General features: G+C 40.8%; 1 protein-coding gene across 1 annotated transcript; it reads right to left on the bottom strand.

The window, feature by feature from the left end:
• Positions 1-14,747: 14,747 nt before the first annotated feature.
• On the bottom strand, positions 14,748-17,515 carry tnfsf13b (TNF superfamily member 13b). The gene is made up of 6 exons (XM_030758269.1): positions 17,015-17,515; positions 16,779-16,884; positions 16,331-16,387; positions 16,011-16,135; positions 15,581-15,731; positions 14,748-15,363 (listed from the first exon to the last, which is right to left on the bottom strand). The coding sequence occupies exons 1-6, from the start codon at positions 17,246-17,248 to the stop codon at positions 15,251-15,253; spliced, it is 786 nt and encodes a 261-aa protein (XP_030614129.1). The 5' UTR covers positions 17,249-17,515; the 3' UTR covers positions 14,748-15,250.
• Positions 17,516-17,561: the final 46 nt, after the last annotated feature.

Genomic DNA, 17,561 nt, shown 5'->3' with positions numbered 1-17,561 from the left:
TGGCCTAGATCTGACTTCAGATGATCTACTCACAACACTGAAATAAAAGCATTCTCTTAGGTAGTGCTATGCTACAGGGCAGTTTTGTTCTCAGAGTAAAGACAGAGTGATTGGACATCTTGCATGGGCAACCATTGTGTCCCCAATTGTGCTTTCCAAAATGCTGGCAGACTCCTATTCACTCAGTTGAACTTTTAAAGTGACCTAAAAGACACTGACAGCACTGCTGTATATTGTCTGCAGTGGAGCACCTAAACATCCATACTGGCTACTCCCATGTGGTGAGCCTATAGACTGTATATAAATGAGGCCCATCTACAGTAGTCATCATGACATCACAAATTGATTTGTGCCCTACCACTTTAGAGCATCACAATCTTGGTTTTTGAAAATGGATGTGACGATATTTAGATGAGAGTATAGAGCTGGAATAGCTAATGCCTACTTCTAGCAAGGTAAACCTATATTTCACTGTGATAAGAAATGGAAAATGAATTTTGGCTAACAAAAACCACACTTCAATGTTAGACAGGAGATCAGGAAATTCCCCACTGAATCTTTAGTACATCTGATGTTGAACAATATTAAATGGCATCCATGTGATTTAACATGGCCATGCCCCTAATTTTGTACATCTTCAAACATTAATACAATTTAAGTAGTGACATCACTCACTGATGAATTAAGTCCCACCTTAAAGTCTTGAGCTGAGCATTTTGGCTGACGAACAAGGATGATGATGCTTAGGGACACTGTTCTCTCATATCGTAGGGAGTTTTTTAATATAATGAAGACTATTACTTATAAATGTACTTACAAAATTAGCATAATTCTACATTCAATACAAGTTTAAACTAGCAATTGAGACCATAAAGTCGTTGGGAAAGGGTTCACAAGATTATAGATCAAGCGAGCCAAACTGGTATTTTTGAACAGCCTACTATCCAATCCAGTTAGTTGAGGTGCCTCCTGGTGGCTTTTAGAATGTATTGCCTTCATTTTTCAGATGTGGGAGCTACATCCATCCTTTCTATACAGTCTGTGTCTTAACACTCATTATGTAAATTGTGTATGTGTTATTGCAGATACTAAGGAAATGGAAAACACAGTTAATGTAAATGTTTTATAAAAGACCAAAACACTGTCTCACTATTTTTGACAAAACATTAAAAAAAGATTTTGACATGAGGGCAAAGTGTAAGTGCAAGTAAAAAAATTATCAAAAGCAATTTAATTTCTTCTTGTTTTGTATTGAAATAATAATAAAAAAAAAAGAAAAAAAAATTAATTATCCTCAGTTGTTAAAAAAAACTCAAATGTTACTGGTTAAAATAGAGATGCCAATCCCTCCACTACAAAAAAATAACATCTAATGAAAGGACAAACAAGAAAACATCTAAAAAGGTCTGCAAACTACTTCTTCTTTTTTGTTTTTTTGCACATTGCAAAAGATGCTCTTAGGATTCTCTTTTTTCTCTTTATGAAAACTTCTTTTTGAAGCATATGGATTTCCATGTTTTGATTTCGAGGAGTGTTTGTTTGCTTTGCTTTGCTTTTTTTTTCTGCGGTTGTTCATTCGTTTCTTTTGTTAAAAAATAGATTGTGAGTAAATGGCCAAAGGGGTCCACCTCACACTTATCATTCTGAATGAGAATAAAAAAAGTATCAAATCTAAACTGCATAGGATTGACTTGAAGGTACATTTTCATTTTAATATAAAACATGAAACAGCTTTGACACATTGTAACCATACCATGATTGTGTTAATAACCATGGTCATTTTGGTCACTATAATAGTGATATGTAATTTTCACACCATTTCATCTTTAACACAGAGAAATATAATATGACCCACACCTACAGTACAGTTTCCTACATATGCCAGCGACAATTTTCTCGGTTTCAGATTAAACGCTCTGAAAGAGCCTCATGTATATTCATCCTCTCTTTATTCATAATTGATGACCTGAGCCTACCAACAGTGCTGAGGCCGGACAGACATATTGTTCTGGGAATTCAGCTTTTCCTGCTGTTTTTATAACTAAGTATTCTTCCTTTTGCTTCCAAACTATTACATTAAGTCGCTGAATTATACAAGATGCTCTGTTAGGGCTCATTGTTAAGTGACTACAGTTGTAAATGCATTGTATCTCTTTGCATATTCTCTCCAGACAAAAATTGAAAGCAAAGTTCCCACATGTGGCGGCTGGAAAGATGTGAAACAAACCATCTGGACTGGACATATTTCAACAGAAATGCGGACCAGTGCACATGGATAATGGATTATGCTTTCAAAATCACTTAAAGTTGATCCTTTGATCACTAATGTAATCTGTTATCTGTCACCATTCTGGATGCTGGCCAATGGGAAGAGAAACTGAGCAAGGAATTTGATTGACTTTACTGTGACCTCCAGCCCCTGCCCTTCAACTCTGTCTGATTGTCTCTCAGGGGTCAATACAGGTCAACTTCCTCATTAATCACAAAGCTAGCTTTGCCAACAAACTCGCAGCATGGTGGTGCACTGGTAAGAGAGACCACCCGTAAATTAGAAGAGTCAAGTTCACTCTCCAGTGGTGGAAAAGCAGCTCCACAGCTCCCCAACTGAGGTGCTCTCTACACAGAGATCAGGTTCAGCTACTGAATGTCTCTTTCACTCTGCTAAAATAAGAAAAAAAAGAAGAAGAAGAAAAAAGAAGTGACCCTAAGGAACTAAATGAAGATGGCATGACAGCTGAAAGCATCAGCAACAGGATGGCATTATCTCTCTACAGCACACAGATGAAGTCTCAGTAAATTCCTGTTAAACTACAGCTCTAAAGTGTGATGATCTATAAAGATAATAATTCTCATGACAGCATGGAAATCTTTCTTGCACAATCAGCTGTTCATTCCCAGCCATAAAAACACACTAAACTAAGTATCTCATGGTATATTTAGACCCACAACAACTGCATGGCACACCGTATGCATTTCCTTTCATTCACACATGGCATCCATGCTCCTTAACACATGCATGTTCTCGCTCCGTGTTCACCTCGCACGCTGTAGTACCTGAAGGCTGCTATCAAAACAAAAACCACACTTACACTCACCAACCTTCAGTGTTAGAAGAAGAAAAAAAAAAAAAGCAGAGCCTTACCAGTGAGAGCCCGTCCACAGGAGACACCACGGCACGCAGGCGAGAGAAATGTGTCTGCCTGACGAAAGCCCTACGAGAGCAGCCTGCCTGTGCTCAAAATCAATTTCACACTCTCTCACCTCCCCGCCACTGTGATGTCATTCATTCATCCTCTTCCCCTGCCATGTAGCCATGGTAACTATGCCGCTTGGAGCTGATCGCTCTTTTACATCTGTCTTTCTATCTCCCTCTATGTCCCTCCCCCCTCTCCAGACCTCCCTGAGCCCAGCCCACTTACTCCATCTGAGGGGGTGCAGTTACACCCCTAACCTCACAATCATCCACCCCTTCTTTCTCTTCCCCACTAGCTGCTGTGACAAATGAGGAGGACGGACAAGGAAAGGGGAGGCGCCTGGATTCACTTCATGTAGTGTGCCCTGATGAGTTTGTGGTCAAACAGGCATAGTTTGCCAAGGAGACCCACAAAGACAGAAATGGGATCCAAAGACAACTGGCAGACAAAGGAAACAAAACAGAGCGACATGAGCTGCGTTTTTGGAGCCAGACAAACAGAAAAAACATATAATGGAGGTGAAACGCTCATACAAAGATGTGTCTATATAGTAGCTGCTTAATGTGCTCACACACATAAACCTAACACTTACCCCTATAATGAGGAGTGAGGTGATGAATAGTTAATGACCATCACCATCTACTACAGAGCTGTGCTGGTAATAATCTCCATATTGACCTTGGACTTTTTCCCTAGTTCACTTTTTTTTTCTCAAAGCATGCCCTCTTTTCACAATTTCCACATCCTTATGATGTTCATTACTGTCTTTTTTCAGCCATTTCACTGCTGCTGCTTTGGTAGTTTGAATCTATCTTCTGTATATCCTCTCAGACCTGCTTTCATTTTCCCCTGCAAAACTGAGAAAGCCACAGCACAGCTTGTAATAACAACACATATAAAGAGGAATGAATTAAAAGAAAAATCAGATACAGTAATGGGTAAAAAATAAAAATCCATACATCTACAGTCACTGAAAAGACTGCATTAATGAGAAAGACAAATGGTAATTATAATTACCAAGAAAAAAAATGCTGAAGGTAGACAAGGAGAGAGGAGGCTACCCCTGAAAAGGGGAGATTTCCTCTTTGTTGCATATCTTCACACATCATCTGTTTTTAATTAGCGTCCTGTGCTTTCCTCCTGGATAATCTCTCCATCTGTCTGCATCAGTCCTAGTCTGTCACTCTTAATCTCTGAGTCGCTGCTCATATAATTAATGGGGGTCTTACCCAAACACCAATACAATACCAAGTGTTTGGGCTTATTAAAGTAATTATTGTCATAATTAACTTAAATTATAAATTGACTGACTCTGACACATTACCCTGAGAGGTGTAAAGTATTAAAAAGTTGTCCCAGACTCACCTTTAAATTTAATATGTCCGCAGACTGAGTAAGCTTTCATTTTACATCAATAATGTCTTCATCCCAACCCACTGTCAATGGCAGTATAAGTTTTAACACAAAGAAAAAACTGTTGTCTGACTTGATTATCATCTAGTTATTTCCCATCACATCTTCTTCAGTAGTAAAAGATGAGTTTGGATATGCTGACTAAGTTAGCATCTAGCTATGCCATGGTCTCTCATTTGTGTTGCAGTTGCCTTACCTTGACAAAAATTAAAAGTTGTAGTTATGACCGCACCTTTTTACTCTGTGCTCTCATGATCCTGAAAGCTCAACGCACTTCAAATTGCAGATTTCCTCCCGACATCAATGGAAATGATATAAAAATTGGGAACTTCCAATCATATGGGGAGTTCATGCAATTAGCTAGTTAGCAATATGTACAATGGCATCTACACTTCAACCATATTCAAAAAATATGACTCTAAAGCCTAAAGTGAGGAAGTAATGACATATGCAATGCAAATATTTTTGACGTTAATGCACAAAACATGGCCATTTGTCTCCAGAGTAGTAGTAGCAATGATATTATTATTATTAGCTTATGCTACATTTTCAATAATGGAAAATGGAAAAAAAAAAGCATGAATTTAAGTTTGGTTTCTAATTACTAGAAAGGTTAACACCTTTGAATGCAAACTGTGTGATAGATTGATTTTTCTTGTAGGGATTTGAATCCACAATTTTTTTTCATAATTAACTGCTAGATAGGCACAACTAGAATAGGTTGATTTAATTAATTTACTTAATTAATAGTTACAATATGTTTCAAGAGACTAGATTAGACATTCTCACAATTAGCAGCAAAATGTTCCTCTAATCAGTCTGTCTGAAGTGTATTACTGCTAATATCCAGCTGTCTCAACGTTTCCCTATATTAACCCATGCTGTTCAGACTAAGGCTAGACAGGTGATGATTTCATCTTCTGACACTTAACTTTGACCTAAAATCCTTTATTCCATGTACCTATTACCACCTGCTTTCGCAGATTGTGTGTGATCATGGCTCTAATTAAATTACACTTCCTGTACTGTGGTATAAGGTCAACTGGCAAATGTAAGAAGGGCGAATAGAGACATAGTAAAAACAAGGGAGACAGGTGGGAACGTTTCAGGGTTTAGTGTATTACATTTTGGATTTGTGGGTTATTCAAAGGGATGAAATTACAAGACTATTAACATACATGCAAACACACATACTAACACACAAACAGTAGGGGAGTGTGTGTGTTATCCTGAAGCAATTTCTTCCACAGTATGGGACAAGACATTGCTTTACCCAGACATTTGCCTTCATTTCCAACTTCTTATCTGTACTTACAGAAATGAACAGAGATGAATTATGATAATACTAATAGGCATGTTTTATCGCCTTTTCCTCCACACTTTCCCTCCACCAAGCACATTATCCTTCACCTCAAATCCTCTCTCTTTCATGTCACTATGTTCCACTATCAATCCAGCTTTGCTGTGAGTCTTTTTCTCAGGAATTTAGGTCACACACTCCACTTTTTGCCTTACTATTCTGTCAATAATCCTCGATCTTTCATTCTGTGGACAACAGTTTGATGAGGATCTGCAGGAGATAGGCGTGATGGAAGTGGGGAGTGTGTCACAGCATTGTCAAAAGGGGCATCATACCCCATTAGGTACTGTCTTAATTTGATTAGGGTTAAATGTGAGTGATGATATGTTTGAAATCAGACACACAAACATCACAGCTAGACATTATCTTTCATCTCAGCAAAAAACTCCCATGGCTCCTTGAATAGATCAAAGCAGTATTTTTAAAGGGAATGCATAACCGATCCTGTTCAAATCATTAGCATGGCTCTGCAGATGCGCTCACACTCAGCACTCTAATATCAGCTACTGTAGCTACAGGCAAAAGAACCTGGTAGGTGGACAATTATTTGTGTGCAGTGGCGAGGGTCCACTTGTCCTTGTGCTTGCGTGTGTGTTAGAGGCTCACCGTGGTGGCAGAAATGGAGTAGCTACATTTTACGCACCTGCCTTCAAACACATTTCACATAGGGGAGTGAAACAGCTGCTTCATGAGCTGCTCTCTCAGCCTCTCTTTCCATCCTACTTGTTTCTTCCTGCTGAGAAATGCATTCATCATCCACCCTCTGCACCATCCAAGCCATGTTACACAATCAAGCCATTTCAGCTCCCACTCCTAAATTAGCTTCATAACATTCAAGTATCTGTAGGCTACTTATGCATTTTTCTATGCAGTTTTCTTTCTATGAGGAAAAAAAGCCCCCACTCCATATCAGGGAGTAACTGATGAAAGGTAATGTTATATTTGGAAATACATGTAGCAAAAGCGAGTCCTGACAAGTCCAGACACTGACCCTGACACTGATGTCCCCTAATGACACAGTGTCCAATTATAGCCTTGGAAGTGAAACACAGTCTGCAAGGCCACCAGTCACATACCAGCAGCATCACGCCTGCATGAGTATGAGGAAGTCTTCTATATAAAGTGAGATCACATAGAGGACAGCCTCCATCTCCTTAGGGCTTAGTCAACCTTTGTGTCAGCTGCTGCACCTGTTTAGCATTGAATCCATGCAAACTGCTTTGATGATATTGTTTCATCAGATGGGGGAAAATCTCAGACAAAAGGTTTGGATCGACTCCAAAGCTTGCTGCACGATTTCCACTCTTAAAAACACGCTGTTGCTGCTGCTGCTGCCAGGTGTGCTTTTCACCACCTGTCATTAACTTTAGCTGCCGTTTGAATCAGCCAACTGCCCAATCCCATGGGTTTTACTCACAAGAGTAGCCTTTCATCTTTCAGAGGGTTTCATCCCATTCTCAAGCTTGTTTTCCAATTCACGCTTAAGATACATAAGATAAAAAAAGGGTTCTGTACTACACTTGTTTATTTTATTTCTGATTTTCAGGAATTTTGCACCAAGGTCTGAAAATGTGTAAAAGCAGATCTCTGTTTGGAGCTGGAGTGGAGTGTGTTTATTAGCAGCTATTATCATAACACGCCCACATCTATAATCAAACTGTCACAGTTGTAATATGGGTAATGTTGGAATGAGGCTTTGACAAGGAAGATGATAACTGGAATAGAAAAAAGGCAATATCTCTGTTTCTTTTATTTAACTGTCATTGATGTGAAAATGTAGTGCTAATTTAGTGGACTGCACTCTCATATAGTTGATGAGTGCAAAGACTTTGCTGCTGATCAAACAAAATAAACAAACAAATTCATTTATTTATTTATTTTGGATAATACAATGTAGTCCCTTTCTCTAACATGTACTCTGATATTGCACGATTCTGTCAAAAAATCCGAGACATCTATTTCAAGTCATAATTCAGACAGTGAGCACAGTTGCTGTGGATTGCAGCTGGCAGCAGTCCAATTTAGGGGTGAGCTAAATCTTTGGCATTCCCAGATGAACAGTAACCCCGTCCACCCCCTTTTCTGTCAGCTGTCTGTCCTCTGACCTCAAGCATATGAAATTCATCTGTCTACTCAGTGTCTGCGTGAATATGATTTTTGTTGGGTTTTTGTGGGTTTTTTTGACAGACTTACTGGGTGATTGTCTGTCAGTGTAATGCTGACCATGCAGTCCCAACCAGGAATAGATCAGCTGTTGGACAGTGGAAACGGTAGACAAAAAAAAAAAAAAATGTACACACCAGTGTTTGATGATAGCAGGCTCCCAGTTGGATGTGCTGGAAGACAGGAATATGTCTCCATCCATCCATTGTCTTTCACTTATCCAACTCATGGTCGCAGTTGTGCAGCAGCCTACCCCAGCTGTCACAGAGTAAGAAGCTGGGTACACCCTGAACAGGTCACCAATCTGTCGCAGGGCTTACACAGAGAGGCAGACAACCATTCAAGCCCACATTCACACCTAGAGCCAATTTAGCATCACCAGTTAACCTAACCCTATGCTTGTCTTTGGACTGTGAGAGGAAGCCGGAGTACACAGAAAGAATCCACGCAGACATGGGGAGAACATGCAAACTCCACAGAGAAAGGGCCCAACCGGCTGGTGGATTCAAACCCAGGACCTTCTTGCTGTGAGGCAACAGTGTTAACCAAAGCACCACCGTGCCACCCATATTTTTCTCTAGTCTAAGTTCATCGATTAGATTAGGACAAAAATATCTAAGTTAACAACAGCATCATCTTCTACCTTACCTTTCTCCATTTTATGTAACTTTGAATTTCAGAACCACACACTCTCTCACGGAACTCTCTTAGAAAGCAGCTCCTCCCTTAATCATCCAGGAAAGGTGTCATTTAAATCTTGCCAAAGCCACGGGGCTTTACCATTGCAACACAGCCAGTGGGCTACTTTACATGAGTGAAACAGCTGGAGGCCTGTATATTCCTTGAGTGCCACTGGAGTTCTGGCAGCAGCAAATCCATCAAAAACCTCTCGTGCAAGAAAGGGACTTTGCACAGCCACCACCCACTCCTGTGCTTCATCACCATCCTCCTTAAGATCATAAATCAACCCGTAATTATCAGGGAGGGTGGTGACTAAGTCTTGAGACCATGTGGCTCAACAGCTGACCGCAGGACTAGTGACTGGGTGCCCTTGCACAGAGCTCCACAGCATTTAGTAATGCTCCAGAAAGAAAGAACCTGGAATACAGCTGCTGGAAAATGGTAGTGTTAAAGTGATCTGGTGGAGACAGTCTTTTCAGTTTAAAGGGAATGATACCTCCGTGCAATACTGCGAGACAGAGAGGCCCACAGCCTGGCTGAGCAACAGGACAGATGGGACTAGCACACAGACACAGATACAGCTTGTTGAAAGGGATGCTGTGACTAAAACAAGTGGTCCTCCTTGTACATCACAAGTGATTTTTGTTTTTTACACTGTGTTTATCAGTAACAGCTCTGAATCATATCATCCCAAGGGTTTAACACCAACAAGTTTAACCTGCTTGCACTCACTATTTTCACACACACACACACACACACACACACACACACACACACACACACACACACACACACACACACACACACACACACACACACACACACTGGGGTGTGTAGACTCTCGCTCTGAATGAGACCATCTGTGAGCTCCTGTGAAACAAAAGCAGTTTTTTTGAGGCTGCACAGCCAGAGTTATCATCTTGTCAGATACTCAGCTATCTTATGTCACACCAAGAAAAGGCTTTACACTCCATAAAATCCATTCACCACCCTTTGTCTCCACTATTTTTTTCCCCCCGCTGCCCAGTCCTATACAGTGTACTTTGAATCCACTCTTCTTTTGCTTCCTGCCTTTTTCTTCATGTTCTGTAAACATAGCCTCAGATTATACACATAACACAACAACATGGTGCTTAGGTGAAAGTTGCCCAAGGTCATCTGAAACTGGGGCAATTCCCAAATGACATTCAGTACCCTAAAGGTTTTTTTTTTTTGGAGGGTTCTGTTTGTGTTTGCAGCTGACAAGCCAACAAACCTGTTTCCCTTTTTCTGCTCTGCCAGTCTGCACACATGGAACATCTCCAGGCAAACAACAGCATACAAGAAGGACAAAAAAAATTAATAGAAACAAAAGCCAGTCTACAAATAGTGAACAAAGACAATACATTTTAGGAAAAAGAAACTCCAAATATACAGAAACTTAAGTGAATGCAGATGGAAGCAATTATTTTATTTGTTGCAGGTTGTTTGTGCACTTAGGGAATCCCATTCACACAAAGGACAAATTATTCATTATCACAGTTTTGACTGCCTTATCCACACAATTTGCCAATGACCCAACAGTATGCCATTGGGCCTTATGTGACCAACAGAGACAGAGCTCTCACATAGCTAAACAACACACTCACAGACAAGCATAAGACATTTAACACCATACCTCAGCGTAGCATTTCCCTGTGGTGCTCTCCAGATAGCAAATAAAATCCAGAGACAATTTGGTCTCAGCTGCAGAGATCTGAAATACTCAGAGAGAGAAAGCCAGAGAGAACTCAACTCCCATCTCTCTCTACATCTACACCAATAGGCTAAAATCCTCCACTCACATCCCATCTGAGAGAGAGAGAGAGGGAGACAGACAGAGAGAGAGAGTTAAAAGGAGAGGGGGGGAGTGTGCTAGTTTGGGTGAATATAGGGAAGAAGCAGAAAGGGAGAGTGAGCATAAGTCAGGGAGAGAGAATGAGAGAGAGAGATTTAGGAGTTTGTCGGTGTTTTTGTGTAAGAGAGGAAAAACAGAAAGAGAGAAAGACAGGAGTTTAAATCTCTAATTACAACTGCTTATCACAAGCCCATAAGCAGATGGTGGGAATGGGTGACATGGTGCTTCATAAACACTTCTCTGTTACGCCTGTGTTTTACATGTGCAGGTGTGTGCAGGTGCATGTATGTGTGTGTGTTTGTATGAAAAAAAAAAAAGCAGCATAAGCAGATATGCAGAACAAGAGAACAAATCCTAAATAATATGTACCTTCTCCCCTAACGTCACCCTCTCGACATTTTTACTCACTTTATCTCGCAGGGTATCATTGCCTGTTGCTCATCATCAGCATGACAATAAGTGCTAGAATAAATCTCTGCAGGCATCGGATGAATTTCATGAAAAACATATTTGTGTTCTGTTTTCTGTGGCACCATCATCAAGCCAAAATGTCCAAGTTTGTCCAGGACTTTGGTTAATAAAAAAAGAACAAACAAAACATTTTATATTCAAAATATATACAAATTACTCCCCCACTCCAGCAGCCTCCAAATGTGTGTGCGTGTGTGTGTGTGTGTGTGTGTGTGTGTGTGTGTGTAGAAACAGATGTGTCTTTTCCAAAGCCACAGCTTGGAGTGGTGAAGAAGATGGAGAAAGAAGGAAAAGGAAAGAAAGGGAGCGGGGGGGTGGGGGCAAATGATAATCTTTCCATCTCTTTCTCATCATCATCCATCTGATGTGTTTTGCTCTCTTCTGTAATAAGCTCATGTCCTTGAGAAAAATGCCTGAAGATTCAATAGGAAGAGCTTGAACAGAGACAACTTTCAAAACCGCTCTAACTTGTTTTGTACTCATGCAGATTGGATGCCCGCTGCTTTGTGATGGTTTGATTTTCAGCAGAGGCAGGAATATATGAATTATAGATCAGCTTACATTCGCAGATCTCATGCAGACAGGGGAGAACCCCCCCCCCCCTAAAACTAATCAGATGTTTACACTGTTAAAAACAGATAAACCTCTTATTCAGCTTGGTCAGTCACGTTTTTCAGATCAGAAACAATTGACATCCCTGAATCCATTAAAAAAAATATATATATATATATATATTGCACGGCGAGCACAGAACATGGTGTTTAGGATGTAGAGTAATGGATGGTGCAATCCTGTTTGTTGATAAACCAAATCCTCACTTAGAAGAGAAATCCATGCAGTGCCTCTGCCAGTTTAGCTGGAGGGCTCTGGATCAGCCTGATTACTTTGGGCTGACAGCAGCAGATCGAAGTAATCCTCAAATACTACACAAGTATGTACATGGAAAAACCATATAGCATATTTAAGCGCAACGTGCTAATATGAGCAGTGCACATTTTGTCAGTATTTATAGGACAGCAACAGATCTACATATGTACACAGTGAGAGTCGATGCTCTCAGTGTATGACTGTTTGCAAACTCTGATGTACGTACGAGCATGTTAGGGAAACAGAGCATGCTTGGCTTTATAATTGGGATTCAGGGATCACCTTTAGTCCCTGTCATCCGTCTGACCTTTCCTGAAGCTACTAAACAGGGAGAGAGAGAGAGAGAGAGAAGGGAGGTAAGGGAAGTACAAATGGGAACAAAGAGATACTGAGAACCACAAGGGATACAGCCTAAAAAATGAGAAAATGAATGACCTGAAACTGAGGATTTCTTGGAATTTACCCATTAGTAGTGCAACAACTCTCCTGTAAGTAATCTTACTTCTTTTGTCAGAGTAGATAAAGTGCTTCGTGTAGCTACTGAATAAAACAAAACAAGGATATTTGCGATGTTGTTTTTCATCTTTATTTCTTTAAGATGGTCCTTAAAATATGATTTAATAGCTGTTTGGAATATCTGCTTTTTGCGCATTTAATATTTTAACTCTGTGTACTTGCAACGTGAGTGTGTGAACTACACACAGTGCCAGCGTGAGCACACAGCAGGTCTCATTTCCTCATTCTCTGGTCAGACACTGGTTTCTCTTTTGAGAGCGGAGCCCAAAATGACATCAGCTTCCGCCAAGACACAATTCGTCACCATGGCACCACACAAAGACATTTTTGACCCAGAGGGAGGGGGAGCATCATGCTTGACACATTTATAGCAGAGGTCTTTGCTCCACTACCCTCTTCTCCAATACCACCCCCCCCCCCCCCCCCCCCCCCCCTTCTTCTTCTTCTTTTTCTCAATTGCTATTTGCCCAGCCGCTCGCTCTGTTTACCAGATCATCAAAGAGCTTCTCTGACTTCTGTGGCTCCGGTCCTCTGGGCCTGGCCCACTCTCTCTTTGCATTTTAACTTCAAGGTCTCTTCTCTTCCACTTGCTCTTCCACTAACGCATAATTGCGATCTTTGAGTCAATGTAAAATCTTCTTCCCTCCCCCACGTTTTGATTTCAGTTCTTGTCAAATGGACACCAAGGGCAAAATGCCGGCTAAAGAAGTGACCACCCACCGGGCTTTGTCTCACTCTTTGCCACAACGGACAGATGGCCAGTGCACGTGAGGCAGAAACTTAGATAGACATGACAGAATATGTCAGATAAAGAGAACTCCAATACATTAAAAATTCAGCCAGTATAGTTTGAAGATTCATAATTAATTTTAACTATCGTCACAAGGTTTGATAACAAAATAGGAGATGCAGTCCCTTTATGGTATCAATTCATGAATAATTATTTAGTCGTCAAAATCTATGAATTGTAGAGAAGTGTAAATAATGAGTATGAGGATGAGAAGTCTATGGCTGCAGCTACTAGGTACTTGTACTGCATGCCACGTCCCAGTTGGCAGCAGGATGAAAAGGCCGTGGTTGTGTTGGGTATTGTCTTCTGGTGTCTGGTGTGCTCTCCTCACATCACCTCACTGATATTACTGATGCTCTGCAGACTGGTGGCAGTGACTTCCCTTAGCTGGGTACAAGACTTTAGTTTTCAGGCATTTCTCAGATTTATTCACCACAGGGAGAAGTATGTGATTACCGAGACAGAGTTCTCTGTCATGGTAATCACACGTCCTGAAACCCACAAAGCTAAACTATTTGCCTGCTCCACCGAGCAACCGATGTAAACAGTGGTGTGTGTCTTAGTTGCCATTCTTTTCTAAAATCAACAGTTTAGCATTGAATAGATGCGGGTTTAAGCACAACAAAAGAACCACATTTTTTTTTTTTTACTGTTTACTGCTTTCACAAGCGTTTTCTAGTAGGGTGTTTGTGGTTTGAGTTATTTCCCCACAGCCAGATACCGACCAGATTTTCCTATTAATAAATTGTGTTTTTCTCATTTTCGAATTCTAGATCAGAGGAAATACTTGAGCCACGCATCATAATTTTATATCACACCATAACGTACCAAATTCATATTAAATTGTGCAGGATAGTTTGTTAATTTTGTTGTTCCTGAGCACAAAACATGGTTTTACTCATATTCCACAAGCAAAACTCATCAAACATGTAAAATGAAACCTAACCTTGTAATTACTCGTTTGTTTGCTGCCTATAAGTCTATACTCTATATAAAGTACTACTAATAATGCACTATTTAGGGCATAACAAATTCACATAATGTTCTATAATGAAAACAGGTCTTATGTTGCTGCAAAATACTATCCATATTCTCAGGTATAACTCTCCCTCCATCTCTGGCTTATACCAGATCTAAACTGAATCCAGTTTAAAATCCACTGAAGAAGTGTCACTGTTTTCTCTAGGGCGTTCAGGCATGACAAATTCATTGATCAGCTCCTTTGAAAGTGAAGACATCATCTGCCTCGAGTTTTGCCTCAAGCTAAAAATATACTGCTCTGCTTGGGTTTTACTGCTCCTGCTCAACCTTATTTTTCTCTGTGCTTTTGTTCTGCCGCACACACGCACATGCACACACACACAAAATCTTTCCTTCTTGTGGATAGTGAAGGAACATCAGCCACCATCCAAAATGTCTTGTTTAAGAATGATCACTTTATTGCATCTGAATATTCATAACAACTGAGGCATATGCTTGCTTGCTTATCTTGTTATCTGGAATAATAAAGCATATAAGAAGAACCATTTTAGTTGTACAGTTGCTGCTGAATGAAAGATTATGTAATTAATATCTGGACCTTGCCGTGTGTGACTATTTGAAGAAAGCATACTTGCATACTAACAGTTTCGTACAATGTATATATGTATGGAACAGATGAATATAAGGATTGAACATAATAAAGAGGAAAGGCGGTGCCCTAAACCCTTTGTCCCTTTTCTGTCAGCTCAGGCTCAACAAGCTAGAAGTCACACAGTCTGTCACTCAGCCAGTGATGAAATGGCTGCTTCCTGTGTTTCTGTCACAACACCAAATCAGGCAAGGTTACCAAGAACTGCGGTATGTTGCTGCCTTTCCTCCATCTCTGGGACTTATTGACCTCAGTGTCTTCCCTTTGGTCCAGTGTGAGGTGGCGCACTTTAAGCCAGCTTGACAGCACCCAGAAAGGTGGAATCTCCACTCAGGGACACGTCTGCTGTGGCACGGGGGATCAGAAGCTCCAGGTAGTCCCCAGCTTCCAGCTTCACAATACCTGAGAGATGTAAACGGACGCATCAGACCTTGAATTGATATTTTCCATTATTATGCACTCATTAAACAGGAGCACGCATGCACGCACCCACACACATACACATGAACAAACAAATGCTTGACAGCTTGACAAAAGAGGAAGTAGGCTGATTAACCTCCATGAGACTTGTTGTGTAAAGGAAGAACATATCTGAACAAAAACAATAAAGCAGGCTCACCTCCTGTGTAGCAGGTGTTGAACGATTGGACGGGGTTCATGTTCTGGATGCAGCGGAACAGAGACACAGACGGGGGCTCATTTCCCACAACGTTTCTCTTCCACCGGAACACTACATGACCCATTGCAAAGGTGTTGTCCCTGTAGAAGACCTGTGCACATCAGAACCACTGGGTTAAAACCATGAGGTGTGGTGGAATGGGTGCTACAGCTTTTGGTATCTCATTTATTACGCACGCATAATTTGCATCTTCTCTTCTTAATCTGACCTTTCTTCAAGGTCTCTCAACGAGCTGCATGCTTAGATTGAGCACGCCCTTTTTTTTTTTCTGCACCGTGTATGAGGGGGGGGGGAAATCTGATGATTGGCAAATGGACTAGCAGCATCCCCCTGTGGTAAAATAATGAAATGACAATAAAAAAGGACATACCTGACTGTACACATAGTAGAAGCCCTCCTCTCGGACTAAAATGCGGTCTCCATCGGCCTCCAGTGCTGAGCCTCTCTTTAACCCAAGCTGCCAAGGGATGCCTGTGTATGCGTCTGAGGAAATTTCTAATCCAGAACATGACATCATATTAGAAAACATCTCACAGCACATAAAGCCACATCTTTTGCAAGAGTCAATGTATTTGTGAGTTACTTATTGATTGGGGTTTGTTTTCTACATCTTTAAATGGGTTTTTAACTATATTTTGGCTATAATAGGTTTTAAAAAAAAAGTCACAGTCAAGGTCTGACATCCTGTACCTTTCACGTAGTTTTTTCTGCTATCGTTTGCCAACAACTGCAGGAAAGGCTGAGAAACTGTGACGAAACACAAGAGAAGTCAGCTGTTTCTTTTCTGTCTGAACAAAACTTATTCCACAGCTGTGACTGCTCCCTCATTTTTTCACTTTTTTTTGGGGGGGGGGGGGGGCAAAATTACACCATCAGCATCCAGCGGCACAATAAATTTATCAGTAAATTGTGCACATTCTTTGATTAATAGCAATAACTCATCACATGAGATTTACAGTTAAACACGACTTGACAATGGTATGGAAACTTAAGCACTACACATAGAATCACTTCAATGTAAAGTGCACATAATTACTCTTTTTGCTAGTCAAACAATAGATTTGAAGAAAAAAGTAAAACAAACATAAATATATGCAAACAGCAGTGGTAAGGCTCAAGTGCACCCTCTATGTCTTACTTGACGCTTCTGCTCCAGACACCATTCTCCTTCGCCTTGTTTGGATGAAGGCATGTGGCGACTCAGGGTGGTGAACAAAATCTTTGATGCTATTTGTATTCTCCATCTGCACAGACATGATATAGTTCTTATGCAAACAGTAAATGGAAGTGAAATACAATATTTTGCATGTCTTTATAACCTTGTGCAGGTGGGGTGTTGGCTGTTGTGTCCCTGGGGGACTAGTGTTATCTCACCTGACCTCTGTGTCTGGTGTCTTGTCCCTCTTCTCTCCCATAAGAGACGTCTGATTGAAGTTGTTCTATCTCAGCTCTGAGGTCCATCAGTTGGTACAGAGACAAAGCTGAAAGAAAACATGAGGTGCAAGCAGCCAACGTCAACAGGAAAACTGTCCAGGACAGCATTCTTTCACTATGCCCTTTTCCAGAGCCAGGCTTGACACCTGCCAAAACTGCCATCGCAGGAACCATTCAATTTCAAGAGAAAGCTCACACTGGCTGCATGACCAGTTTCACGCTTGAACTATCTCCTCCTTCTCTTCTGAGTTTGGAATGGCGGCTGTTTGCTTTTGTAATCAGTTTTCTCTAGAATCTCTATTTGTACCTTAATTACCGTTTATAACTAAGACTGATTTCCTTAACTCCCACTTTTGTCCTTCAGCAGCCAGATCCAGTGCAGACTGAGGGACTACGCAGGATAAATACTTCACAAAAAAAAGGGTAACGAGCTTCCCCTCTATTGTTCCGCTCAGCTAACCACACTCACAGCTTCCTGCCTGACCAG

The sequence above is a fragment of the Archocentrus centrarchus genome, chromosome 21 (assembly GCF_007364275.1).
Source record: "Archocentrus centrarchus isolate MPI-CPG fArcCen1 chromosome 21, fArcCen1, whole genome shotgun sequence".
Classification (NCBI taxonomy): Eukaryota; Metazoa; Chordata; class Actinopteri; order Cichliformes; family Cichlidae; genus Archocentrus; species Archocentrus centrarchus.
The sequence above is the reverse complement of the archived record's forward strand: the minus strand, read 5'-3'. Positions and strand labels throughout refer to the sequence as shown.